This window comes from Perissodus microlepis, chromosome 23 (assembly GCF_051167445.1).
Source record: "Perissodus microlepis isolate ML-2025 ecotype Zambia chromosome 23, ASM5116744v1, whole genome shotgun sequence".
NCBI classification, from domain to species: Eukaryota; Metazoa; Chordata; class Actinopteri; order Cichliformes; family Cichlidae; genus Perissodus; species Perissodus microlepis.
In genome coordinates, this window is record NC_140482.1 from 40,558,881 (window position 1) to 40,576,213 (window position 17,333).

The following is a 17,333-nucleotide window of genomic DNA, read 5'->3' on the forward strand; positions in this document are numbered from 1 at the left end:
ATCATGGCCTTGAGTATCAGACACATGGGCTGGCAGGGCTTTCTTGAGGGCAATCTGTTACAGAGAGCTAGAGAGCAAAATGAGACCTAATTATCATGTCTCTATAAACTGGACTGTGTCTAAATATGACTTCCATCGAGGGGAGATTACATTTACACATGATGTACTGTGCCATGTTTGTGACAAGAATTTTATTTCCATCACATTTAATGCCAAATATTGGCAAACTATACATGACTTTCTTACAGGAATGTGGAAACACAGACATTAAGAGCATAAATGATCCAACCCAGTAATGTAAAAATCCAGTCCAGCCGTGCGTTGTCACTTGGTTGGTCCTCCACTTTCATTCAGGCTGCGCCTATCGGATAAATTCCCATGAAATTTGTCACAGACATTTATATCCCAAGAGGATACGCTTTTACATCCACCATGAAGCTGACATGTGTGCTTGTGAGTGAAGTGTCTCATGAATGCTAGGTTTATTATTCATGGAAATGATGAATATAGTCCCTTCTTTTTTCGCCACGCGTGAATGGACCTGTGCATAAAAATAGCAGTTGTAAGCATGGCATTTCACAATTTCAGATGTGTGGTGAATCTGAAGACATAATCATCACTGAACACCAGCAGTAAAGTGGTCTGTTAGCCTACTACTATCCTATGCGTCATCAGCACAACACATTATGACGTTAGCGTCATATGGAAGAGTTTTTATTCCATTTTAATTGATAGAATAGATGAGACATGCACCCAGTGTTTACTGTTTTCCTTTTGCCTGTTTCCTCTCTGACAGCTCAAGTGTTACTAAAGCGGCTCTATTTTGTGTAAAAAGCACACTTGAGACAACCCTCATGGCTTTGATTCCAGTATGAAATTCATCCTTTTAGAGTTACACTTCCAAAGCATTGTTGAGGCTTTGTGCTGCTGTTACGCAATGATCCCATTCTGCCAAGCTGCTTAGACAGTCGGCTAACAGCCACAAGCAGCTCGCTCTGTCCTGCTGCTGTCTTGTGTATTCATACTGGCCAGAGAGGGAATCTGAACACTGAAAACCATCCACACACATATTTCACATTTCTGGGGATCGTCTCTGGGGTGCATTTCAGGATCCGGCTGGATTTGCAGTGTACGAGCCATTCACGGTGGTGACGATGGGAGAGGGCTTCCAGTCTGGCTGGTAAAAGTGGATGTCACGGGTTCGAGCCCAGTTTGCAAATACTGCCTTCTCTGTGATGAAACGGTGGTGGCTTCCTCGCCGATTTCTCTCGTGAGAAAGATACATGGAGCACTCGTTGGGCCCCGAGGGCTCATAGTAATGATATGGTACAGTAGGATGGGAGGAGGATCTACACAGGCAAGAAGAGAGAGGAGGAAGCCATGAAATAGCATGAAAGCCAATGCGTACAGGAGGGATGTCGAAATAGTGTGTAATTATGAGATTCATGGTTGGGGAGGGGGAAAGAAACAAGTTGGAGAGGGGAATAAAGAGAAGAAGGAACAAAGAAAAACAGAAAGATCAGAAGAATCTGCACTCACAGAAATGTTCATTATACATTCTCCTATTCATCTGACACTCACGCTAACACAAAGCTCAGTGGAGGAGCTTTCTGTGACACGTGAGAGTGCCATGAATTTTTCAAAGTGTTCTTTGTGTTCTTGTCCTTGGGGCCAAATGTTAGAAAATAAAATCAGCAGATTTTCCAGTGTCCCTTAAATGCTAAAAACACATGGTAAAAACCTGTACAGTATATTTTCAGCAGCGCTATTTCACTGTAAAATGTGAAGATGTTTTCAGTGGTGCTGTCGTCCACTGCAGGGAGTAAATGCTATATTACCAAGTTGGAAGACATCATTAAAGATGCACTAGACAAGATTTTATGTGGAAACATCAGTGGTGTCGGCACACGCTAAATCACAGAGTGAGGCTGCAGCACAAAACAGAAGAAGTGTTCCATTTGCTTCATGCACTATTTGGCCCACTGGCTCAAACAGGAAGTGACAAACTGAACCTGCCGTGAGGATAAAGCATCTCAATGCATATTTTAACAGACAAAACTCGATGCTAAGGAGAAAATAACATTCACAAACCAGGGAATAAGGGTTAAAAGTGTGTGCACGTGTGACACGCTCTTTCTCAGTACAATTATTTAATTCTAATAACATTCGGTGGATTGGTATGTCTTGTTTTCTGCTGCATTGTGCAGCTCCAAACCCACTGCATCCATCAGACAAAGCTAGTTAGTAGATGTTAAATATGGTGGAACATTGATATTTCTTTTGGGAGTTGGTGGAGAGCAAAATGCTGCAAAATGCAAAATGCTCAGATGATTAAGGAGCTTATCTAAATATTTTTTTAATAAACATTGCTGTAAAGACACAAGAGTTAGCCTTGGGATCATTTAAATATGTGGTCCCTACATCTTAAAAGGTAAAAGGAGAAGAAGAAAAAGAAAACATACCAAAAGCCCAATAGTGAAGGGAAACAAGTTGGCAATAGGAGAACAACCAACTCACTGCTTTATATCTGCTTATCAATCAACTGATTATTAATGTATTTAACTGGCATTTCAAAGTATTACTCTGCGGTCTGACGCTGACGGGTACAGAGCTCCACTCTTACACACCTTTACATTTAATGCAGACTGACCAAAAGAGCTCGTCCTCAAAGAAATAATGCAGTCCTGTAACGTCAGACTTCTTTCCATTTGTTTTTTGTTTATCCTAGTAATAATAAACCGACTAAATAGTGGAGAAACCATATTGTGTAAAATCTGACAAATATGAGAAACATTCATGTATTTAACAAGATTTTCAAGACTAAATAACTGTACGTCTGTAAAATTAAACATTGCCAATAATAATATGTCATTTCATCATAGGTTTTCAATGCTCTATCATACAGTAATTACATTGTAGTCTATTAAAATTCCCATCACACATCTTGGTACTAAAAAACATATCATATTTTAGAACGGTGGGGTCTTTACTTTATAACATCAAATAAAAACCCTGCTGGCCTTTTACCCAATTATAAACTGACACAATATCACTAAAAACCAAAATATTTAAATTGCATGGAACTATGTTTTGGCCATGGTGGTTTATCAATAAATATCTACAAGTCATATTATGCTAAGTTTAAAAAAATGAAGCAAAGCTAATAAATATTTGGAGAAGAAAAAGAAACTGCAGGAATCTACCTGCAGAAATCAGGAGGCACCATGCCATAGACGTTGATCCTATCACACAGCTCCAGGGCTATAGCCATAGTAAACCAGCCGGTGCTCAACCAGGAGTTGGAACTCTTCCTGGAAGAAAAGAGAAGCTTACCATTTTCACAAAAATATACTGAGCGCACTTCCTTCTTACTGCCTGTTCAGAAAAGATTAAAGATGGTAAAACCGTAGTTTTTAGATTTCATCTGATCAGTCGCTGAAGAGGAAACCCTGTAGCCGACTGTGTGACAGTCGATACATGGGCTGTTATAAAAAAGAAATAGAATAGAATAGAAAATAAAATAAAATAAAATAAAATAAAGATAAATACATAAAAACATTCATTCTGACACCGGCTATTGCTACATGAGAGCAGAAGTCACTGGATTGCCATTCAAATGCAACATTTTTCATTCAGTTTTCATTCTGTTGGCTTATTGTTCACATGCAAATGAGTTTAGATGAATAGCTGCATTCACGACAGTGAGGTGTCTTTGTCTGCCTTTGTCTTTTTTGCAAGGTCACATTCAGCCATTTTTCACTTTGCCTGTGCCGCGTATGCAAAGAGACAATTACCAAGTATTAAAAGTCAGGAAACGTGCCTCCGCTTCATATTCTCTATAAAAGCAAAGAACGTGTATAAATCTTTGGTAACCCAGCTTGAGATGTTTGATGATAAAATATTTTCTTTTTTCCAGCCGAGACTTTTGTGAGCTGTTTCTTTAGAATGTTATTACTTTTTAATGCAATATTAAAGATAATTTTATTTGAGATACAGGATTGGGACTACAGTGCAAGCATTTCACTTCCTGATGCCTACCAGCTGCATACACCTGTTAGGCTTTCCCATAGGAAAATTATACCTTTGCATTAAATGTACACTGGAGGTATGTTATATCTGTAGATCCCTCTGAAACCTTACACTGATGATGAAATGATGTGCTGCTTCCTGGAAATGTAACTACATGTCACATGAACACAGCCTGCAATGGTTGTGATTGGCCAGTTTAGTAGCATGGATTCTTCCCATACATTACTTTTTTTTTCTCCAGTTTTCAGATCAGTGAGTGAATGATGATCATAGCCTCAAGATAAGGACTCACAGATGTCCTGAGGGGAGATTGCCAAAACGATCACGAATGCTGGCAAAGGTGTTGGCCACTCATGTAGTTACATCTACAAAGATTGAGTCACATGTATCAAAGGGTTCTGGCATGTCTGGGAGCTGCTGCAGCTCTTCATTAAAGCCTCATCCAAATCGCAGCCTCTCGCTCAGCTCATATATCCATCACATCCTGTTTGCACAATCAGGGGAGGTTTGGAGTTTGTTCACAAATTGCATTTTACATCTCGAAGGTAATATCAGTGTCTGGTGCATCCTGTTGTTTTTGCATTCTTTAAACTGTGTTTACGTTTATGCGTCAAAACAAAAAATAATGAATAATGAATCCCTTACTCCTGCCTTTGCTTATGAAAAACATACATCTGCTGTGTACTGAATTCTGTACATAAAAAAATAGGTAACAAATTAGTGCTTTCTATCTTTGTAATATATTCCCCTAAAATATAAACACTAATGACAGTTCTTTTGTGTGTTGTGTGTCTCTTGATTTCTTTTCACCTCTCCATCTTGTCTCATTCAAGTCCCAAAAATATAAAACTCACTCATCACGTGAATATTTACCTGTCAATCCCAGTTTCCTTTTTAAATAGTTCATCAAACTTCAGCATCTTGATCCTGGAAATAATGTAGATTTTAAGTTTGGGTAGCAGCTGGTTTAAAAGCTTTAGGTTGTTGTAAACATGGCCTTTTCCATCACGTCTCATGCAACTGCTCGGTCCCCAGAAGATGAACACTGTGTCTTGGCTCATGTTGAGGAGCTCCTGCCTGCTCCGCAGCACCCTTTGCAGGCTGGAGTGAGCTATAACACGCAGGCTTGCGCGCCGACCGACGTCCTGCTGATACCCGAGGCTGGGAGCATCGTTCATACGAATAACACACTCAGAGCGGTCGATTTCTTCGCCCCTCTTGCTCGCTGTCAGTTGCCCAGAGCTGGTCACCAGGGTACAAGTCCTGCAGTGCATTTTCAGCGGCTGTGAAGTTCAAAGTTAAAAAGTCAGACATTGTTGCAGTTTCATTCACATTATGTAATGAGACAAAGTGGTGGAAGAGAAAAATCCAACCACAAGTCGCAGATGGACTTAACAGTTTCAGATAAATAAGTTTAAATCTCTCTGGCACTCCGTAAAACCAGGTGTAGCTTCAGAGCGAGGTCCTAACTTGATGTGCAAGATACTGTATTATTTTTACTTACATGATTGAAAATGTATCTTAAACACATGAAGATAAAAAGTGTGCTAAAAAGTGTTTTTTTTAGCCTTTGAGAACCAGAAACCAACAATATTTGCGTTCAGTAGTTGTTGACATATTTAAATGTGGGAAATGAGATACTATCAAGTCAAATCTTATTTTTTCTGAGATGCTCTGCTTGATTTTAAAATGTGGCAACTACGAAAAGCTTAAGCAAGCTTGAAGCATATAAAGCATCAGCAAAGAGGATTTTAACACTGGACTTTAAAGCAAATTCATGTAGAGCCCTTTCAATCATTGATTATGATTCGGCTGCATCCAGACGGGTCTTGAATCAAGCAGTTAGACTTGTATTGGGCGACTCTGTCTGTTATTTAAACAGTTGACAGTATAGAGCAGAGGCTATTTGACACAGTGCTTTCATTTTCTATCAACATCACAAATTTATTCAGCAGTTTTCACTTAAAATAAAAAAAAAACATAAAACAGGGACGGCATGCACTGGTCAAAATCCTGTTCATGCAAGCTTTTTGTGCAGCATTGGAGTGAAGAGTGCTTGTTTGGGCTTGAATTGTATGAACCAGGTATTCATGTTGTGGCATCTAACCAGGTTTTTCAAACTTGAAAAATGCGAGCTCAGACTGAATGATCCGACAGCAAACACCCAGAGACTCTTCACATGAATTATTCCCCACCCTAAAAGAGAGCTGCATCGGCATTCTGAACTGTGCTCGGTACTTCACACTCCATCAGGTTCTGAGGTGGGAACGTGTGTGCGTGTGTGTGTGCGTGTGTGTGCAGACAGGTGATTTTACCAGCGCCAGAGGCTGCACTGCTACCACAGCTATATTTATAATGCACCCCCACTATCTCTGTGACCCCACGCTGAATGATTGCCTTGTGTGCATGTGTGTCTCTTTGTAAATGTGTGTATGAGTGCAGTGTCTGGGGATGTCTGTAAATCTGTGTGGCGAGTTCAGTGTAGCCCCAAAATATGTAATGAAATCACGTTTCTCTGGCAAGAATTTGCAACAGTCTGAAAAACATCTAGATCCAAAACTAGTTGGAATTCCTTCAAACGAACACACTCAAAGTCTTTGTTCGGAACACTCATCACATTTCCATTCTCCAGCAGATTTCCCCCCTGAAAATCATCCCTGTTGGGATGTGCGCGCTCTCTCAATATCAGGTAGGTTGGAGCAAATTACACACTTGGTTGCACAAACACACCCTCCCCGTCTTGGCTGGGAAGAATCACAGTCTTTTTAGGTCTTTCTATCTCTGCAGACAACAGAGAGACCGAAAGTGCATTTTCCCCTAAGCACTGTCCAACCAATTACTGCAAAGCATAATCCAAATTATAATAATGTTAAAAGTCAGGAAGGTGTGTTAAACAAGTGAAAGTCAATTGAAGGTTGCCAGGCTGGTGTCATAGTTTAAAGTGCCTGTGAAATAATAAAAGTGTCCTTGACAGCGATGCTGAAGTTCCAGCTTCGGCTCCCAGAGCTTCTGACAGCTTGATGTTGCTGGGAAATAGGCACTTATAAATCCTGTATCACAACGAGACTGGCTTTCAAAATCACAAGCAGAATATTTCAGAGGCCAGGCAGCTGAAGGTGCAACCCACAGACTAGTGACTGGATAAATAAATGAATGGAATTCATTACAAGTAGTTTTCACTCATAATCAGCCTTGAATTACCTTTGATTTGTCCTTTGATTCGTGAAACAACCATCACTTTAACACCTGCTGACTCCTACGCACCCATATTCAGACTTTATTATGCAGACAGAAGGTTGTACCTTGATCAATAGTGCACAACCTATAAATCAATACGCTTTCCTGAATTAACGTGACCTAAGAAGACACTAATTTCAACCGAGGCTGTTCACTGAAACATGAAGTGAAGCTGACTGGATTAATGAGGTCCATATTGTTAAGAGCAGGACAAGAAGATGCAGTTCGGAGTACGGCTCTGGTTCCAGTCCCAGTCAATTACTGCCCACTCTCTGACTCCAGACTAATCAGTATGATCCTGATTATACACTTCCCAGGGGAACCCAAGATCATAATTGCTTTCAGAGCAAACCCCATCAGTCAACCTTTGATATTGAACAAGAGCTTCTTCTAATGTGCCTCCAGTCTCCAAATTCATGTCTGCAAACCTACTCGGTTTAAAAAGGTTACGGCGCGCAGACTTGCAGGAAGAAGTCTTGGGATGAGATATTTAGAGGTCAGACAGATGTGATGAAGAAAACCTGGGAATAAAAACGTCTCTTGCTGTCGTAATTAACCACAGATTAAACCCCAGAACCTGAAGATTTACACCTGCTTGTCTCTCATCACCAGTTTCTGACTTATCTTTTGGACTAAGTTATTTTTTTAGATTTAGGTAAAGCTACCTGTTAGGTTTATGATCAACATGTAGGGTTAAGGTTGGAAAAAGAGCATGTTTTAGCCAAGGACATTACGAAACTGAATTACCTTCAATCAGAGATTTTTTGTCCACTTGTTCATATGACTGTTAGATATCCAGGTAACTTGCTTTGGTGTCTGTTTAGCACTGATTATAATGGTATTAGTCTACAGAGACTGCTAGAAGGTAGTGGAGTGGGCACACTCCATATTGTATCTCAGCTGACTCTTAGACTTAAGCCCAGTGGTCTCCATAGAGACATTTTCAGAAACAATAATAGGGGCTTTATTTATTTTATTTTCAGCTGCAGATTTGAAGTTCACTTATGGAAGCTTAACTGTAGAAGCATGCTATCTACAGTGTGCCTCAATAATTCGTTTGTAATCATTTTCAGATAATAACAAAGCTCTCTGCAAACACAGAAAGAATGCACAGACAATAACTGTTTGATTTGGTTTTAGACTTTTTTATTGGATTTCTGATTATAGTGAGCAATAGAAAGACTTCTGTCACGGTAGCATCCTGTGATAGGAGCAGTAGTGGGAAAAAAACAAGATGCGTTTTCTAGAAATGAATTAAAATCATTTAGATGTTGAACATTGTCACTGAATACTTTCCAAAGTGCACAGAATTGGGCTAGTGGCTCAGCTGAGAGCAGGAGGAGATGGAAAAAGCCCCTCTTCTGTGGCATGAGGGATTCACGATCAGTGCTGCTTTCTTTTCCCAGAGACCAATTAATTACAATGAAATCCTCCCGACAGTTCCCCTAGACATCTCATTAAGCTCCTGCCAATGACACACAATCAGGTCGCGATTCCAAATCTGTTCTCAATTTGAGGAAATAGTTAAGACAATAACAGCACCTGTCTTCTTCTTCTGCTCAAGTCAACTAAGAGAGAGAGAAGAGACAAAAAATCATTTCCTGCTGGTGATGTTTATGATTTCCTCTTGACTATTGCTATTCGCCTAATTTTTCAGTAAAAACTAGACAACAAATTAGGCGTTGTATTATCATTCTGAGTGTTACAGCTGATAACATCGCCTGTTTTACCAGGAGTGCTCCCTTACCTTGAGCTGAATTTAAATGTGTATATCCTAAGTCATCCATTAAGAGAGCTCAAAGAGCTGAATTTATTTTGTTCCTGCTTTTTTCCACACGCTGACTGTTAATATAAGCTGCCTTTGTACACTACTAGACGGCTTTAAATTGAACGTCAGACAGGTAAAGACAGAATAAGCATTATAATGGCACCCATTCCTCTCAGGCTGGCTGCATTAAAAGCTGTCAGAGCACAAAGAGGCATTGCCCATAATAAGTAGCTACATCATAAAGTTGCGCTGGCACACAGTCCGCACTCGTGCTTTCACACCGGCTTTGTGATTAGAGACTATAAAGGCCAATGTAGATTGGCTCTGCTGACAGTTCTTCAAAGGTCAACATCTCTTTAACTCGAATCGGCAAAACATCAGTGAGGCTGCAAAGATGAGGGGCCAAGCAGAAGAATGGAGCGAGAGTGTGTTAACCTGTGTAAGTGTGAAAGAATCGGTTCAAGTCAGCAGCTCTAATCACTGCAACACGCCAAAGAAAAGAAACACATACTAGAGGCAGAAATCTCCCCAAAAGAAAACTTGCAGATGCTGCAGAAGTCATACAGAGAGAAACACAATGAGAAACTATTCCACACAAATATGCACCATAACTCTGATGTGTGATCTCACAGTACGGAGATTTGTGGGGTTCAACGCTGCTGTTTTCTTTTCACACATTTAAGCAATGAAATGAGAACAGAGGAAAGCCAAATGTTAAGCCTATAACCCTCTGCTACATGAGGCAGCACAGTCTTAGTGATTAATGTGTGCTGGGTGTTTTGCCACCTCTTGGGTGATGCATAAATAAGCAAAGCCGCCACAGACCACCACCCACCTTAGTGAAATCACAGCCCATGTGAACAAGATATGCACATAAGTTAATACAGGCAATAATCAGGGTCCAGCAGGTACACCAGATAGAGCTTTTCTCACATTCCCAAGCATCTCTGGCTCTGATGGGGGCATAAAATTTTAACAGCGTGTCTGCATGAGTGTACTCGTGCTGTGTGATGGTGTGAGTCTCTGTGTCTGCACACACACTTGTGTCAAAGCCAAGATTCCCTCCACTAGAAGCAGCAGCAGACCTGAGATGACCCTAAAAGGAACTATACGCAAGGATCCACCCACTTCACAGATCCTGCAGCAGGTCTGCTCTGGTTAGTCATTCTTGGGCTCTGACAGAGGATGAAGCAGCAGCAGCAGAGCTTGAATCTCCCCCAATGGGAGGGAGGTACAGAGTGACACTAAGCAGTATGAAACTGTCGCAGTGTGGATCCATCACAAATCACCTGTCAGCTAGGAGGGGTTGGATGAACGGGAGAGACCATGAATAATAAAGTACCCACGCGCAAAGTCCAAAGTGAAGCAGCTTGTGTTCATTTCTCCTAAGACTACCTGCAAAATCTGAGCTAAATGATTCTTTTTCATTTGCTTTAAAGGGATATGATTACTGTTTCAACATCTCAGAGGAGCGCTGATCTTAGAATCAAGCTTACTCAAGACAGCACAGAGACGAATCCAAAAGGCCTAAGCAGGATCAATCCTCTCTTCAAAGCAGCATGACTCTCACACTCTCGTTCATTGATCGCTGAGCAGTGTAAGGTGAACACTAAGCAAAACTTTTTTTCTCCAAATCCGTTCCTGTCCAGTGCTGCCTGAGCATTGCAGCATGCTTTCCACTCTGCTGTGTCCTGCTGTATATTGTTCTCAGCGAGGGGAGACGTAATGCTGTGTGAATGCTCCATCTATCTCAAAGACGAGCCTGTGATAATGCAGTGGGTCAGAGAATCGGGCCTTTGTACTATATTACTGTTGAAGGTGCCGCTTATACGACCAAAAGATTACAGTGGTCATATCTTGAGTAGACATTATAGTTGAAATGCACCCTGTTTTAAGTGCTTTTGTCACTAAATATTTTATGCCGAAGACATTAATTATGAATTAAGCAACAGAGTGAACTATAAAGAGAACTTTGAGGTCATGCTTAAGAGATGAGACGGTATTATAAAAGCCTTTGAGGGCAAAATAAACCTTTAATAGACTCGTGCTGCTTTCTTAATGGAAATTGTTAAGCAAGTTTAATTAACTGGTTTTTAGAACTTTTTCATTGTTGTGAAAAGTTAAAACGAAAAGACCTCACTGCTTCTGCTGCTGCTGCTGCTGCTGCTGCTGCTGCTGCTGCAAAAAGGAAAAAAGAAAAACTGTCTGGCACATAAAGTAGTACAAAAATTAAATACACAAATGAGTTTTCAGTCACTGGGGGGGATTTTAAAAAACACATTTTTAGTGGACACCTGAACTCTGCATGCTACTCTCTGCTTTACCTGGATGACAGCAGAATACAAATTAGGTACAGCTGCTAAAAAACAACAACAACAAAAAAAAGCAATCAGCGCAATCAATGTGCTTTCTGATGATGTTTATAATATGACCATCCGATTAACATGATGTCCAAATGCACAGGGTGAATTCACCTTCCTTTGTGTAGAGTCTGATGGAGATGGTTGGAGCACTGTTAATTTGTCAAAAACGTCATAAAGATGCTGAATTCGAATTTCTTGCTCTTTTCCAAACATTGTCACTCTGCAGTATGTTATGACCCATGAGTTTCTGTCGTGTCACTGGTTTCTGTGCATCCATGTGCCTAAATCAAAACACATTTAGCCACCAGACACTTCACTTCACCTTCAAACATATATTTTCCAGGACTAAACCTCCTCCTTCTCTCTGTGCAGACACCTAATGCACTGGCAAGGACCCAAACACTCCAAACAAACACTGCTATTGTGTGTTATGTTATATCTTTGATATCTTTGAAAATGGAAACAGTTTCATTATTGATTTTCAGGTGAGATAACATTACTGCTAAACATCTGAGATGATCTATATCCTGCACATTTTCAATTCCTAAGCAGCTTTTATAAAAAAACAAAAAGACAAAAACAAATGTGGACCATAATATCTCTGTTTGTAATATGCATGCAAGTGCTCTGGAGTTTCAAAGAACCAGGTGCAGCATCATTACCGCCAATAACAGGACTTGACTTGGTTCACAGGGCACAGATGGTCCGTATTTACCTTATGATCCATGACACCTGAGTACCCCTCCAGAGATGTTGTTTGGAGTCTCTGTGATCTGTCCGGTACTTTAGTGGACTGAACTCGCGCATCCAAACGGTAAGAGGACGATGAGGAGGAAGAACTTGACGAGGAAGCTGATCTGTCACCAGAGCTGCTGTTGTACACCAACAAAAAGCCGGTAACCATGGTAACGATGATGATGCCACTAACCCCTTGGCACTGCAGGGACACGTGAAACACCAGAAACACAAATCTCAACATCACGCCAGAGCACTTGATCTGAAAGGTTCAGTCAGTTCAGGACCGACACAGCCACAAGCTTGAGGATGAAATCTGCACCTTTGGTCAGGATTGTTTTTCGTTCTTTCTTTCTTTTTGACTAATTAACTGCCAGCTTTCAAAGCAAATGCAACATAACAAATGCAAGGCTGAAAACGTAATGCCAGCTATTCTTCTCAAATGCGCTCAACATGCTCTGTCAACAAGGAAACACGTTTTAAAACGAGGCTGCAAAAATAGGTTGCTCAGTTCAGACGTGTCATATTTAACCCCATCCCCACTCACAACCCACGCAGGAAAAAAAAAACTTTAAACGGCCGAGCTGTTGTAGGATTATTCTCTGTGAATATTACGCGTATGTGGCAAAGTGCAACTGGGTCACATTCGGTGAAAGAGCTCAATCTGCAACTCCACTTCTGAGAGGCAGAAATATATATATATATATATATATATAAAAGCTCCCCACAGCGGAATATTACTGTGATACTTCCGACGGCTTTCATTCATAATTACCACTTTTATCTTCATCTTCATTTCCCCTTTTGTCGGCTCTTCATGCTAGGCGTCGGGACTCTTCAGCATGCAACACTTGAGCGGCGGCATTACTGGGATCACCGCGCAGCTAAAGAAAACGACACTCCACTACTCTTCTCCCGTTCTCTCCTGGAAGCCCTCATTCAACAGAGCGCTCCTCATGGTCCTAAACAACTCAACTTCCCGACTTTCCTCCGTCTCCTTCGAGGGTTTCAGGTGTTACTTGGAGACATACAGCCTTTTCTAAACAGTAATACTCCTGCACCGTTTCTCTGTCAATATAAATTCACATGTATTAATCTCTGGTGTTATAGACATGTGAATTTATTTTAAAAAAATACTTCAAATGATTAAGAAAAAACAGGTAAAAAAAACAAAACAAAACAAAAAAAACATCTGTCCCCCATGTTTCTCCAAAGCTCTCAGAAATTAGTTTAGTTAGATATATTAAAGCATCAACTGGGCAATAATTGATTCCATGCCGGATGGGCGGCTCTGAGCATTTCTGATGTTCTCTGGGTGAAAATGTGTTGATGCCAGAGGAGAATGGCTCGATTTCTGTGAGGCGATAACAAGACAACAGCAATTCAAATAACCACTCGTTGCCACCAAGGTATGCAGAAGAGCACCTCTGTTCCTTGTTGAACCTTAAAACAGATGAACAGCAACAGAAGACCACGCTAGGTGTCATTAATGTCAACTAAGAATGGGAAACATGAATCCATCCAGTTTTGGCTCACTGTTTCTGGTATAATGCCATAGGGGGTCTCATTTTGGCACACCATGGGCTCCATGGCACCAACTGAGCATTGTTTAAACACCACAGTATTGTTGCTGACCATGTCATCCCTTTATGACCACAGTGTACCCATCTTCTGATGGCCGTACAATGTCTCAAAACTCAAATACTCTCATACTGGTTTCTTGAGTTTGACAATGAGTTCACTGCACTCAAATGCCCTCGGCAGTCAATCTCAAACCAATCTCAATCCAACAGAGCATCTTTGGGATATGGTGGAGTGGGAGAATTACATCATGGATGTGTAGATGACAAATCTACAACTACAATCATTATGGACCAAACCCTCTTAGGGATGTTTCCAGAACCTTGTTTAATCCATGAACAATTAAAGCCGAAGGAACTGTACTAGCAAGATGTAACTGATAAAGCATCCGGTATCTCCTCAAGAAATAAAAGATGCGTGTTGCACTGTTTTTTCTAGATGTGAGGCATTTGGTAAAATAGAAAAACAAATGAGGCAATATTCTGATTATATTCTAAACGTTTAACTTTACCTGGATTTTTACAGTAAATAAAAATATTCAATACATTTACACATATTTCATTTTGTGTCTCCCTCTACCTGATGGGTCCACTGGTTTCCTACCACAATGTAAAGACAATGATTTCTGCAGGTGTGAGATAGAACTTTAGTTAGTAAGCACTGTGCAATGTTTCCAAATGTATCAATTAATATATAAATAACTGAATTGGTATTTCTTTAGATTTTTCTCCTTAAAGTTCCAGAGGTCTACCAGCCTTCTTCCGAATGCACAATGTTACAAATAAGTACCCCTTGTTGGTAAACCTTAGATGGCACCACCCTACTGACAGTGTGTTGAATAAGGTGCTTTTTTCTGAAAGTGTATCTGTATATACTTAGACAGTCAGAAAAGGAAATGTAATTTTGGCTGTAGTCATGTACTGGCTTTATATCATGAATTAAATATGTCGAGGGAGTGAAAGCCTTTTGTATTTGAAATGAATCTTGTGCTGCACAGTATAAACTGAAGGAACAGAAGGAGTGATTTCAGAAAATGGCTTTTGAGTTATTTGAAGAAACCTAAATGTTTTCTTGCTTATGTCCTTATGTCAGTGATAAAAGACAAAAATGATGTTGTTTGGTGCAACACAATTTTTATTAGTAAAGTAGTTTTTTAAAAAAAATTCTATTTAAATTAATTTTTTTCACAAATCATGGTCACAATACATAATGAAAACGTTGTGATTATACACAAAAAAACAAAAAACAAACAACAACAAAAAAACAACAAAAAGAAACCCATCCCTCCCCACCCGAGGCTCATGTAAAAAGAAACAGAACAAAACAAACAAAAAATATGTCACACATCTGGAAAATACGTTTTTATATAGTCAATAAATGGGTTCCAAGTCGCAGAGAATTTTTGTTGTGATGAGAGAACTCTGTATCTAAGGATCGGCTTCTGGGAAAAATTTTGAAAGCCTCTCTCTTGTATAATGAAGACGATGAAGAATTTTAAACTGAATTAAACCATGGCGAATGCAAAGGGAGGAAGTATGTATACGATTCAAACAAGAGCTCCACTCATCATCAGATAAATCCACCCCAATGTCTTTATCCCAATTATTTTTAGTTTTTTCCCAAGTAATAGGCCTTAAGCTCTGTATCAGTTTGTATATGATGGAGATTCTCCTTTTGCCAAAAGGATCCATTTCCAAAATGGTATCCACTTGATTTTGAGGAGGTAGGTAGGGGAAAGAAGGAAACAATGTTTTTGCAAAACTTCGTATTTGCAGGTATCTAAACATATCAAAAAGTAGATTTTTGAATATCCCATTTAAGGACAGGGATATATATTTTTTATTTCTCATCGCAACATGAGCTACTAAAGCTCCTCACAGGAGATGGATTTGCTAGAAGCTGGAATCAAGTCAGGAGCCATCTTTTTATAGGCTTCTTCTAGTATAAACTAGTAATTGTATATGTATATACAGTAATGATAAGAAATGTATGTGAAAAAACAACACAAAGTACAACAATTAGAAGATGATCTTTAAAAAAAGAGAAAAAAATCCGAATAGCCTCCTTAAAAGCGATGGGAACAGCATGTGTCCTCTTTTATGTTTTTGGCCCGGATTTACAAAACTGCCTTGTTGAACTAATTAGCTCAGACATTCTCTGCATGAAAGAGAGATGCGTTGATTCATATAGAATATAAAAAGATACAAGATGACACAAGATAATGCAATATATTACAACACAGTGCAATGTGTCATATGGTTCAATGTGTTACCACAAAATTTGATAGCATAGGACACAAGAAAAAGTAATATTTAAAAAGACAGAGTGATATTGCATAACCACATTATAATTTTATGTTCCAGTTTTATTTTACATCAAACGTTTCCTATAACCTCTCAGTTGCTCATTTATTCCCGAGCTGAGATTCTGCTTCAAACGTGCAAAAGATGACAAGATTAATCTAAAGGGTCTCAAGATGACTTACACCAAATGTGAGAAGATTCACAAAAAGATGGTTACTTTTCCTGACTTTTTTTGTGTGAAACACTCACTGAGATTTTGTCTGTTGACACCTTCAAAATGAAACAGTGAGAGAAGACGCATGCAACGACATAGGATCCATGTTGAAAGAGTCATGGTTGCTTTGTGTTAGGTATTAAGGTCTCATAGACCAGAAAGGAAAAGGGTCAGTGCTTCAAGACATCCAAAAAATAGATGCAGCTATTTGAAAAAGCAGATTCAGTTTAGGCCAAGCTTTAGCTCTTGGACAGATGGTCTCACATTTGACTCAAGAATCGTTTGGTACACGGTGGACTTTACAGTCGACTCGATGAGTTCAAAGAGACCAAGTCCCGTGGCTGCAAAACAAACCCAAATCATTACCCCTCCACTTCTGTGTTTGACATTCAGTAGATATGAGCCCTTTGTGCTGAGGTGTTGTTTTTAGTTTTGCTGTGATGCTGTGCGTTATAGCCAAGCATCTCCACTTCAGTCTCAGAAGCAAGTCCTCTGATCTATTTACATCCAACTTTACAAATCTTTGCCGTTGTGTTCGTTGTAAAGAGATTATGTTTTCTCCTGGCAAACCTTCCAAGTGAGCAATACTTGTTCAGACTTCCTCTAATTGTACAGTGTTGAACTGTAACACTTAAAATGCTAATAGAGGCTCATAGTGTCTAAGGGAACCTGATGGAATGTCCACTTCTAGGAAGATTGTGGTCTGAATGATCCAGACCAACATATTGTCAAAACTTTTATAGATGTGCTCACACTTGCTCGAGGTCAGTTAACCAAACACATTTGATTAGCACCTGGCTGCTACTTATCCTCTTAACTCCTATGGAAGCAATAAGAGTATATTTAGTTTTGACAGACATTGGTATTTCAATATAAGCGAATACTGTACAACTTAGACAGATACAACTGTTTTTGAAAACCAATGTAAAAAGGCTTGATTTACTTTGTTATATAGTGTACTTCAGCCATAGATGTTCAAAGCAATCATTTACTAACCTAAGCATCTGAGAACAACACTGTCAGGTCATGTTTGTTGATTTCAGTCAGTATAATTTAAATTAAGTCCTACATAGATTTCCAAAGTTAAGATACTGTCATGTGTG

General features: G+C 39.7%; 1 protein-coding gene across 1 annotated transcript; it reads right to left on the minus strand.

The window, feature by feature from the left end:
- Nucleotides 1–172: 172 nt before the first annotated feature.
- st6galnac5b (ST6 (alpha-N-acetyl-neuraminyl-2,3-beta-galactosyl-1,3)-N-acetylgalactosaminide alpha-2,6-sialyltransferase 5b) lies at nt 173–13,070 on the minus strand. Its single transcript, XM_084922029.1, has 5 exons — nt 12,908–13,070; nt 12,113–12,334; nt 4,903–5,312; nt 3,204–3,311; nt 173–1,349 (listed from the first exon to the last, which is right to left on the minus strand). Exons 1-5 carry the CDS (start codon nt 12,926–12,928, stop codon nt 1,106–1,108), a joined length of 1,005 nt encoding a protein of 334 aa, XP_084778155.1. The 5' UTR covers nt 12,929–13,070; the 3' UTR covers nt 173–1,105.
- Between the last annotated feature and the right edge of the window lie 4,263 nt (nt 13,071–17,333).

Excerpts from the sequence above, each read along its gene's own strand:
- st6galnac5b (XM_084922029.1), bottom strand. The coding sequence starts at position 12,928 with ATGAAGATGAAGATAAAAGTG. Across the intron at positions 3,312-4,902 it reads AAGGAAACTGGGATTGACAG|GAAGAGTTCCAACTCCTGGT; the intron begins GTAAATATTCAC and ends CTTTTCTTCCAG. Across the intron at positions 1,350-3,203 it reads GTGCCTCCTGATTTCTGCAG|ATCCTCCTCCCATCCTACTG; the intron begins GTAGATTCCTGC and ends TTGCCTGTGTAG.